Source organism: Syngnathus floridae, chromosome 3, assembly GCF_059516105.1.
Source record: "Syngnathus floridae isolate MCC-2025c chromosome 3, RoL_Sflo_1.0, whole genome shotgun sequence".
Lineage (NCBI taxonomy): Eukaryota > Metazoa > Chordata > Actinopteri > Syngnathiformes > Syngnathidae > Syngnathus > Syngnathus floridae.
Genome location: NC_142415.1, coordinates 8,810,700 through 8,821,760, shown reverse-complemented (window position 1 = coordinate 8,821,760; position 11,061 = coordinate 8,810,700). Strand labels below are relative to the sequence as shown.

The 11,061-nt window shown below is 37.8% G+C and overlaps 1 protein-coding gene across 11 annotated transcripts in view; it reads right to left on the bottom strand.

The window, feature by feature from the left end:
* neo1a (neogenin 1a) overlaps positions 1–11,061 on the bottom strand; it is a 125,501-nt gene that overhangs the window by 55,773 nt on the left and 58,667 nt on the right. For all 11 annotated transcript variants that reach the window (XM_088370694.1, XM_088370685.1, XM_088370691.1 and 8 more), the window contains exons 3-4: positions 1,608–1,883; positions 151–301 (exon numbers count right to left, since the gene is read on the bottom strand). In XM_088370694.1, coding sequence (XP_088226820.1) covers positions 151–301; positions 1,608–1,883 — 427 coding nt within the window. The remainder of the gene's footprint in view (positions 1–150; positions 302–1,607; positions 1,884–11,061) is intronic.

The following is an 11,061-nucleotide window of genomic DNA, read 5'->3' as shown; positions in this document are numbered from 1 at the left end:
GAATTATTTTGTTTGTTTATTAATACTGTGGGATTTAAATTAAATATCATCATTCTGACCATTTTAACTTAATGTTTGGTAGTGCTACAAGGGCCAAGGAGGGAAAAACTTTACATTTAAAAAACAAACGATAATGTTTAAAATGCATACCTGTCCTCTAGTGGTTTATCTTTAAACATCCATCGCACATGTGGTGTTGGAAAACCTGCAGCCACGCAGGCCAGCAGGACACTGGCACCCAGCACCTTGGTCACAGGCACAGGCTGTACAAGGAACTCCAGCTTCCTCTCGTCTCCAGTTTCTGGAATGAGACAAAAAAAATCAAGGCTAGGTTATGGCTGGGGTTAATCTTGGAGTGAGTTAGTGAGCCACAGCGCCATCGTTCAAATTAAGAGGGCCATCCGTCTTAAAAAACTTCAAAAGTACTCAGGTCCAAGGCGTAGTTGTTCTTGACACCAGAACCAAGAATGGTTGGATGAAAAATGTCCATGTCGACCACTTGAAAGCAGTCAGCTCTCTGGAGTGCAAAAAAAAAAAAAAAACACTCTCCTATTGTAGCAAACTGCAATAACCCAGAATGTCATGATTGGCCTCTATCTTTGACCCCACCGTGAGTTTACAGTAGTTTTAAATTTAAGACCTGCAAATGTTTAAGTCATTCACAAGCTAAGAAAAATAAATCCTCAAGCTAATAATTTTTTTAATTTTTTTTTTAATTTTAATTTTCCTGTCACAAACATCTGGGGAAAAAATTTCCAATTTTCCTCCTGCAGTATATGATTAAGCTACTATCTGTTTGGAGCCAAGCTTTTGACACCACATACCTTCGAGGAGACAAAAAGAGATAAATCCCCTACTGAGGTTGTTGAAGACTAATTTATTGCTTTTAATATCTTCGCTTTGCCGGCAGGAGCCTGGTGCCTAACAACTTAGTAAACAAAATGTGTAGAGTGATGAGACACGACAGTGCCACAGAGGAATTCCTGACTTCTAAGGCTTTCTCTGATAAGTCCACCGAAAGCAACAACACTCTCTACATCCAGCTGGGCACAGTTTTCATTAAAAGTAATTCAGAGCCAACGTCATTTACCTCTGAAATTAGAAACAGCAGTAGTCACAGGGGCGCCCACAAAAAAAAAAAAAAAAAAAAGAAGCACAACTTTGTTTTTCTATGTTGCTGCACGTTCTGGACATTCCAAAATAAAATTCTCTTTCAGGAAGGATTTTTAATGATTCATGAATGATTTGACGATTACAGTCTGTCGTTTCACTAACTGCTCATTGCACTTGCGGTGCTTTCCCAAATGTTTGATAGTGAAAACGACCACAGCTACCTAATCTAGAAACCTCTATTTTAAATGCGGCATTCTCCACCACCATTGCTTCACAGTCTTGGAAAATTATGTGCAACAAGCCCACTAGCAATGTGGGCAATCTGTTAAGCGCCCACAATTTGACAACTCAGTAAATCAGGCTTAGTCTTCATAATGTGGTTGTCGTAGAAGTGTGTAGCCAAATTAAAAGTTTATATCGGTTTATAATTACAAAGAGACAACGCAAAACAACCATCTATGCTGTTCAAACGTCTGCTTACTAACTCAGCATACCTGGCAGGATTTGGAGCTGCGCCTCTTCACTGGACTTTGATGACCCCACATTCTCCACCAAGCAACGGTAAAGACCAGAATCATTTTCTGTGGCGTTGCTGATCACCAAGGCACCAGTAGGTAGTTGGACCAGTCTCAAGTTGAGCTCCAGAGGCTGACGGTCTTTCTCCCAGCGGGTGAAGGGCACCAGGTCTGAATTGACTTCACAGGCCATGACTTGGCTGTCACCTTGACGCACAGATGTAGGTGCTGGCTGGCTGCCGAACCTGGGCATTCCTTCAAAAGGGGGACAAAGACAAGTTTTAATACGAAACAATATTTCCTCATATAAACAAATGTCACAAACAATTTCAAACCGTCTTTTTATAATTTGTGATTACAGTTACCTCAAGACTACGCACTTTCAAAGCATTTAAGATAATCAGGTGTGTTGAGCGAGGAAAACATCGAAATCACTGTGGGACTGGAGTTGGTAACTCCTTTTTCATTACATTCTTAAAGCATGTCTGGAAAAAAAAATACACAGGTCGTGCGCAAAGTTGTAAGCCAGATATTCACCAACAGTTTCAATAGTCGCACCGTTTTTCTTGTTGCCAATAAATTTTGATCATGTAATTTTGAACATGATCAAAATTTATACTTTACAACATAAAAAATATTTGCAACCTTTTAGGAATCTGACCAACAGTTTCAATAGTCGCACCGTTTTTCTTGTTGCCAATAAATTTTGATCATGTAATTTTGAACATGATCAAAATTTATACTTTACAACATAAAAAATATTTGCAACCTTTTAGGAATCTGACAGAAAACCAACATTCGCTACAGACTTTAAGGAGAGCAAAATCACAAACGTTACATGCAGGGTACTTTCAAAACATTGGGAATTTTGCAAACACACAATGCCATTCAGCACATGAATTGTTTTTCTTCCATTATAACGTTTTTAGGATCGCGAGAAATTATGATTGAATTTTGATGAATTGCCCAGCCCTGCTGCAAATCCCAAGACAAACAGGTGTATTTGTGATTTTGCAAAAATGGTTAATATGTTTTGCAGCAAATGAGACAGGCAAAAGTAATTCAAGATAACAATTTTACTGTTGGTGCTTATCTCCAATTTCACTGCAGCATAAAATAATTATTTTTAGTGTTTGGAGCCAGTGATAACAATACTCATAGGATGAGTTTGAAACAATTGCATATAATTACTTTAATTACGGAGAACCTACAATATGTAAACTGTGAAGGCTAATTAGGGAAGATGAGTAACGAGTAAGTAATGAGTAAGGCTACTCTATCAACCATAAAAAGCTGAACTAGATGGACCTCTTTGGGGATAACTGTGGTGTGTGTGTGCGCGCGTGCATTTATGTTTTAGCAGACCAAAGTGAACAAAAACTACATGTTTTGATCGCAATATTTTTGTTTGTTAGTAAAGCTGTCATCAATTTTTTGACAATTATTTATTCTTTTGATTATTCCATCAGTTAATCTAGCAATTGTATACAACTTTATTTTGAATGAAAATGTATTGCAAGATATTTACATTCTAATGTTTATCATTGTTTTATTCGTGTTATTATCTGATCAGGGTCACGGGGGCGACATTGGGCCAAAGGCAGATTACACCCTGAATTAGTCACCAGCCAGTCGCAGGACCCATATAGAGACAAGCAACTCGTCACACCCACATGCACATCGCCACTGAGCAATAATTGATCCTTATGTTTACTGATCAATTCTTAATTGATCCTCATGTTTACTAATCAATTCTTAATTTTTAGTATGAGTATTTTTAAACTGTTAAACAATATCAAACAAACAACTCACAACAAAGTTACTCATCTTATGACTGTAAATAACTATTAGAAATAACGATAATTATCGATTAATCAATTGTTTTTCACAGCTCAATTTGTTTTCAAAATTATCCAAAACCACAAACACAAAACCTTGTTGAGGAATAGCACATGTAGACAATTATATATTTATATTTAGCCCCAGCTAAGAACACATGAACCACAGAGTAGCCAAATAATGAACACAGACAAACAAGTGCAATACTACTGTGTCTACTGAAGTTTACACCATGTTACAAAATGAATATTTGTAACTTTGTTAAAAACAGACAAACACCAAATCAACTGTGAGTAAAGCTATTCACAAGCTGAGTAGGTTGCGCACTCAAGAGAAGGGGGATTAATGTTTCGTAAAAATGCTGCTGGAAAAGGCGAAAGACTTGGTGTAGGATGATACAGCCTCCTTCCACCAAAACAGTACCTTAAATTCCCTGCAAAACTGAGTCAGGGGGTAATCTCACATGGAGATGGAGTCAAACAGCTAAAAAGTCCCAGAGGCGGATCGAAGATTTAAGGAGCAAGCAAACGCCTACTATAACATGAAGGACAGCACACATTAGCGCAAACAGACCCATATTCTCCAACAGATTAAATATTAGCTATATTTTTCATCATAACAAGATGAGAAGATGGGTGAATAATACATGAGAGATGGGGGAATTCTGGGGTACAGATCTGGCTTATAATGACGATTTAATTTGATTTAAATTTTTCATAGCAAGGATCCTAAGAATCTTAGCACTAGCAGTTTTATAGACTTTGATTTAACCAGGGTGAATCATGCTTTATAGCCGTGTCATTTAAATGTGGCAGTCCGATTTACACAATTGGGAAAGATGTCAAAGTTTTGAGACTCAGGAATAGAGAAATTGAAATAGTTTGGCCCAAAGAGGCCTGACATTTTAAGGGATGAGCTGGAAAACAAAGGTCTCAGGTCTAATAACCAGAGATACAAGCTTGGCTTTGTGTTGCACGGGAGGGATGACATTTGGCCTAAAGCGCACACAGAGGAGATGGCCCTGAAAGTCATTAGCAGACATGACAAGATATTTCATTCTTTACAAAGAATCTGCTACCATCTTCTCCTAGCAGTATGGACACAAAATGATTCTGTTCCAGCCCACATTGATGTACTGTCTACTTCAATGAGCGTGACCAGAAATTTTAACGCAGCCAACATCTTGGATGACCGCATTTACAATGAATACTAATTTGATGTTGTAGTCATTTTTTCTAAACGTTTTAATTCTAGCAGAGTAGACTTACTTGTCAAAACATGCGTGTATTGTCGCACACACAGAGCGTGAAAATTAGACCAAGATTACAAGCGGTAACTGGAAGCTCGTGTGGGGATGCATTTTAATGTCAGGCATAAACTGACACACTTAGGAGGCGCTATTGAAAATCCCTAAGATGCATACTAATACCAACAACGAGAGACCTCATCCTTTGTTCTTCTGGACATATTTCTTCTGAATCGGTATGTGTCCATCCTATTATGTAATAACCAGCGATTATTAAGTAAATGGATTAGAATAAGTCTTACCGTGTGTGTGTGTGCCCGTGTGTGTGTGTACTATGTCTACATAGACACAGTGGTGTGTGTCAGGGGAGGCTCGGAAGTGGAGCGTTTGTTCCAACACTATTGATTCCAATTAAGTTCCGTTTAAATTAACTAGGTGGGAGCTTCGTATCCACCTAGTCAAGTTCTAGTGAAGTCCTTCAAATAAAGCATAAATACAAAAGATATGTTATGTCGTTTGGGTTATTCACTAGAATTATGCAATATAAACACTGATGATTTTGATTGAAAGATTTTCTCAAACATAGTGCATTAACCAAATCGGGGACAAGCGGTATAGAAAATGGATGGATGGAAACCAGACACTTCGAGGTGTTGTTCCTCTGATCTTGTTTTAAGTCATATAACATGCATGGCAATATTTGGAGTTATCTATCATCTTGTAACATTATGACTGTGAAATACACATCTTAATATCCAATAAGTGACAAGTGTAACCACACATGCACATCAAGAGGCATGCACTTAAATTGCACAGTTCGGCCCCCGCTGCTGTGAAATAACATTCAGCACAGAATAACAATGAGCAGCTTAATGGAATATGCAGAGAGACTCACAGATCTCCCTCTAGATTCAGTGCATTAGTAAACGCCTTGCAGTAATGTCGCCTTTCTATTCGGAAACTCCATGTTGCAGATGTGTAATTTTGAGGCACAGGAGAAGCAGAGAATCCTAGCACTACAAATGTAAAGTTTAGTCTGACAAACTGATTGTTTGGTAAGGTTTCAGTTTGAACAATGTTTACTTCATAAGACGACTTGACTTACTAGAAACTTGAAGGCTAACACTTAACCTATGACTTGCGCAGTAGCACACGCAACTTAATAACCTCATCAAATGTAAAGCATTTGGCGCTAAAGATAGAAAAAAGTGTCTCACTTAACCGAGAAACATTTGCTCCAAAAGCCATTTTGCAATCATGGCGATGAAAAGGTAGAAATGTCAAGATTCACTTTGATGATAACAGAAACTGTGGACCACAATTTATCAGTGCCTCAAAGGAACTCTATTACCACCACCCTATTATTCCCCCCGCCCATTAAATTCAACAAGTTCACAGGCATCCCAAGTCATTGGCGAAAGTCATTCGAGGAAGGTGGGTAAAAACAATAGCTGAAATTGAGCAGCTGAAATTGAGGCCCTTCATGTTGGAAAAATCTTTAAGAATGAAATTACTCGCGATAATAAACCCTCCTTGTCTTGTCCTTTGACTTCTTTTATTGCAGAGTCACAGCAGTGTGAACACAATCTCTCTCCTATTTATAGAGCAATGTAACACTGCCACATTATATTTATTTGTGTGAGTGGGTTAATTTATGTTTAGCGAAGCAAAAAGTTTCACCCAGTAAATGAGATGTAGTGGCTATAATAATGATGGGGGGGGGGGGGGAGAAGCCTAGTCCAAACGCACTGCATAATTCCTTTGTACAATATGTTCTTAGCCTTACATCAGCTCAGCTTCTTTTTGTTCCAGGCCCCTTTTGTACATGCTGTAGCATAAATGATAATTAATTCCATAATTGAAAGTTTTCTCAAAGCTTCAGGGGAGATAATTTCTTAGGGTCTTATTTAATACAGCTAACGATGCTATTCAGGCAAATTACTTGCTACTTTTTCAGGGTAAGACGGTTAAAGTATTTACGCCTTATTAATATTTAACAGATTTTCACATGTTTAATTTCAATGGTTCTTAAATGCAATGAGAAATGCTATACAATGATGCAGTGAGCTACTGGCTCTTTTGTACACCATATATGTTTGGCTCAGTGGGGGAATTACATTCTTGCATGATGAACTTGGAAGAAGATATCATCTAAATGTATTAGTTAACAGGGCATGGAGGACAAAATCTAAACTAATGGGGTCATTTTAATTAGCACCTTTCCAGTAAGCACTGCTCAAATAGTCAAGACTCCTTCACACTGCAATGGAGGACATGAAGCAACTCACCATCCTTCAATTAAAAGGCAGCCAAAACCCCAAAACTATAACCATAAAAGCAAGAAAGTGCTATACTTTTTAGTTTCCTACTAATGAGAAAGCCTTTTCTTTTAATCTTTTAATGTTGTGTTCCTTGCTGTGTTTAGTCCTAATTTTGTCTGAGAAATGCATGTTTAATCAAATAAGTGCATTACTTCTTCGCCCAACTGAAAAGAAACAAAGGCATACGCCACAAAAATTACACCATCCCACTTTTGCACTTATAACGCTTCATTAAAATAAAATAAAAAATTAGGCTTTTTGGTAACCAGTACAGAGATCACCCTGTCTCTCTAATGCACTAAGATTATTATGAAACATTTTCAAGGGGAATTCTTAGTAGCTTGATAATACCACAGCCTTGTTTGTCTTTCCAAGAGGGACTTTGATTTGAATAAATTTGTAATGTGGCCAGAGTATTTGACAAGGAAATACTCAAAGGATTAGATTTTTTATATGTTAGTGCATCAAATTAACATTGAGTCATCCCACTTGTATCATTCTTGAATTGTATCACACCAAGATATGCGTCAAATCGTCTTTCATTGAAGTGATGCACACCCATAACAGTTATGGTGTAATAAAAAAAGTTACACTATAAAAATCATAGTTCAACTTTTTTTCAACAATGGTATAAACAACAACTAAGGTTTTTTTTTTAATGATTTTTTTTGCCATCCGCTTACAGCTTCTTTGAATTCAACATATTGTGTACAGCACAGAATGCTACAATTACAGAAAATTAATTCCTTATTGCCGGTTCCCCTAATATAAGACAATAGAGAGTGATTATTGTTGCGATGCATCAATTTATCACTAAGGTACTTCATTATGCATGAAGCCAAACATTAACGCTTACTATCCTGTCATGATTACAAAATGCAGTCTGGCTGTGTTTGTCATCACAGCGTATTTATCTTTATCAGCAAAAGGGGCAGATGACGCAAAGTGCATGCACAGACGCACAGTTAGTGGTAAGTGGCAAGAACAGCAGTTTATTAGAGTTAAGAAGCAATAACCCTTCTCTCAACTGAAATATGGAATAAAGATAGATCGATGGCCTTCCGCAAGAATTGGCCCCAGACGAGTTCTTATTTCCACACTCAATGAAAAACATCTTCTGGCTTCAGAAAGAGCTGAAAAAAAATACCTTGCCCTTATAGGTGACTTTGGAGCTTTAGAGGAACATATGAATTGTCGTGTACGGCTTCAGACGTGATGACATGAAATGTACTGAATGATTGCAGAAGACCGTCGGTAAAAGCAGACCTTCACTGCCGATAATGGTGCAAATAGAAACCTAGTGGTGCCACGCATTGCATGATACTTCGCAATATGCCTCATCTACCCACTGAGCAGCAATTTCATCGATTTGACATTTACAGTACATGGCATTTGATTACTTTTATGTGGTCAAGGAAGAAGTTTGTTGTTTTGTTGCTACAAAGACAGGAAATGGGTGCTGCCAAGCCAGTATGCTATATACATCCCTATGTACAATTTGGCAACTGCAAGCTTGTAGTTAAGTATTGTTAAAATAATACATATACATGGAGTATACATACACATGTACTATGCAAGTGTTTCAATTGTATTTGTATGACTTTGCAGTGTAGCAGCTGAGTTTCACTAACATGTATACACTCGTATGCATGGCTCTGATTTTATTACACTTCCAAGACTTTCTAAATAACGCGCTTTTGGGGTTGATGCAATTCCCAAACTGTATACACACACACACGTGCGCACCAACGCACACCAAAAAGGTTCTTGGTTATCCGTTTGGAGAAGCAGGATGGTAACTGTAACTGTTTTTGGTATCATGGGGGGAAAAACATAAGCATAAGCATCCATGACGGAAATATATTTTTTGCATGTGTGAGAAAATTCATGCGCATGGACATCGTGAAACCTTCCAACGACGATTCAAATCATCCCAAAACAAGTCACTAACCGTGACCATTCATGAAATCTTGTTAGGACAGTTCAGGTGAATATTCTATGACCATTTTGTGAGGCTTTTCTAGGGGATACACAAGAAAATGGGCCATGTTTAACTGAACCGAACCAAAATGCTGCGTAGAAATGAAGCTTCTGATCTGTTTATGGTACTGGAATGAAAACAAGCCGTGGGGATACACGATGAATCAACTAAACACACCTGTTCTAGTGTAGATAGACACAGATATAAGCTAATTAGATAACCTCTACATACCCTACCTAATACATCATTCACCTTTCCTTCCAAATGTTGGCCCATTTCACATGCTATGCTTTAATTAATCTCAAACTGCTTGAAGTCTGTCTCCACCCTTCCTATTCCTTCTTCATCATCCCGCCACATATTTCAATGCGCCCTGTTGTTTGCTCGAGAAGGGCATGCTGCTTCTTGGTTCTTATCTCTTTGGCAGCGCATCTGTAGATGCTATCGCCTGCCCTGTTGCTGTGCTTAGGTTCTAGCTGCGCAAGAGCAAGTAGTTGAAAACGGAGATAGATGGTAGCTTGGGTAGAAGGAAAATGGATAGTGATGCAGAAGAAGAGAACATAGCAAGGCATTGTATGAAAGGCACAAGTTTTGGAATAACAAAATATCATTTTGTTGTTGTAATGAGAACATTCATGTTTTGTGCCACAGCGTTTGAGACAAAGCGGCAATTTGAGAAGCTACCCTTTGAGTTAGGAATATGAGCGTGTTCAATTTAGGCTATTCGAATTGTGGTTGAGCTCACTTGACACATAAAATTCAATACTTTTGATTAGTGTCACTGCTTTGAATTGTTCTCTTGGTTAGTAAACTTGGCCTCCTCTGCCATGCTATGAGGTGATGAGCCGTGGCCCATTAAAATTCACCATTTCCATAAATATGCACACACAACATATACTTGTCATACAATTACTGTGATGGGATTGTTCCTTGCCAGATATTGCTAACAGCCACCACTTTTCACAATCCAATCAAACAACTGGAGCAATTCACTCAAAAAGTCCATAGAGCGCTTGTTTCGGTGCAAGTACAATGTAGTCGTGTCACCTAATCCTGTATCGAGATCATATAAAGATTTATTCATGATAACTGGCACTTCTGAGAATAAAAATACTCCATGGACCACCCACTCAAGCCAAGGCACATGTGCGCCCACAATGTATGTATCGTGTACAGTAATGGAATCGCTGTTCTTGATAACTACCATATTACAATAGAATTTTTTTTTTTTAATCTGTCAGAGTACATCAGTCAGAGAAGCAACAGTAATCGTACGAGTTGTACGATGAAGTGATTGAGAAGTGTGAGCGCAGGTGAATGGGGGGAAAAAATAGTAACAGGGAATTATGCTTAAGTCCAAAATGAGCACTACGTTTTTATCCCCAAAAATGAATATTAAATCAAAAGAATATGTGATATGGAATTCCTTACGGTAAATACACAGATGAAAAAGCAATATTCACATTACTAAATTAATGAGGAGTATTTAAATGGCCTCATCACTCTGGCTGTTCAGTGAATAGATTATTTCAGATCATAAATACAGAAGGTCATCTGTCATCTGTCCTGACATATGACATTCCAAGGTTGCAAATGATGTGCAATGAATTATTTTGCATGAAGGTGTAAGAATATATATTAATATACCACAAAAATGCATGCTGTGTTACCACCAAGTTTACTTTTATTTAATTTGTTTTATATTCATGGCCTACAAATGTTTTCAATATACGTATTTACTGTAATTATGACTGAGTTGTGTCGGTGTAGTAATCAATAGGATATTCCAACTTAAAAATTTGCCGACATTGAAATTGAACTCCGTCGTAACCAAGGTAACTCCTGGATTCATCTTTATGTGAATGTCACTGAGGTGCTGACAAAGGTTGCATGCATTAAGGTGTATGCAAAATTGAATTGTGCTTCGTATGGTAACCTGATTTATACATCATATTAGATCATTACTGGGGGCCACATTGTATTATAAAAATGCTGCACCAGATGCATTACAGTACATTAATTTGCTTTTGCCTTTCTGACAGAACT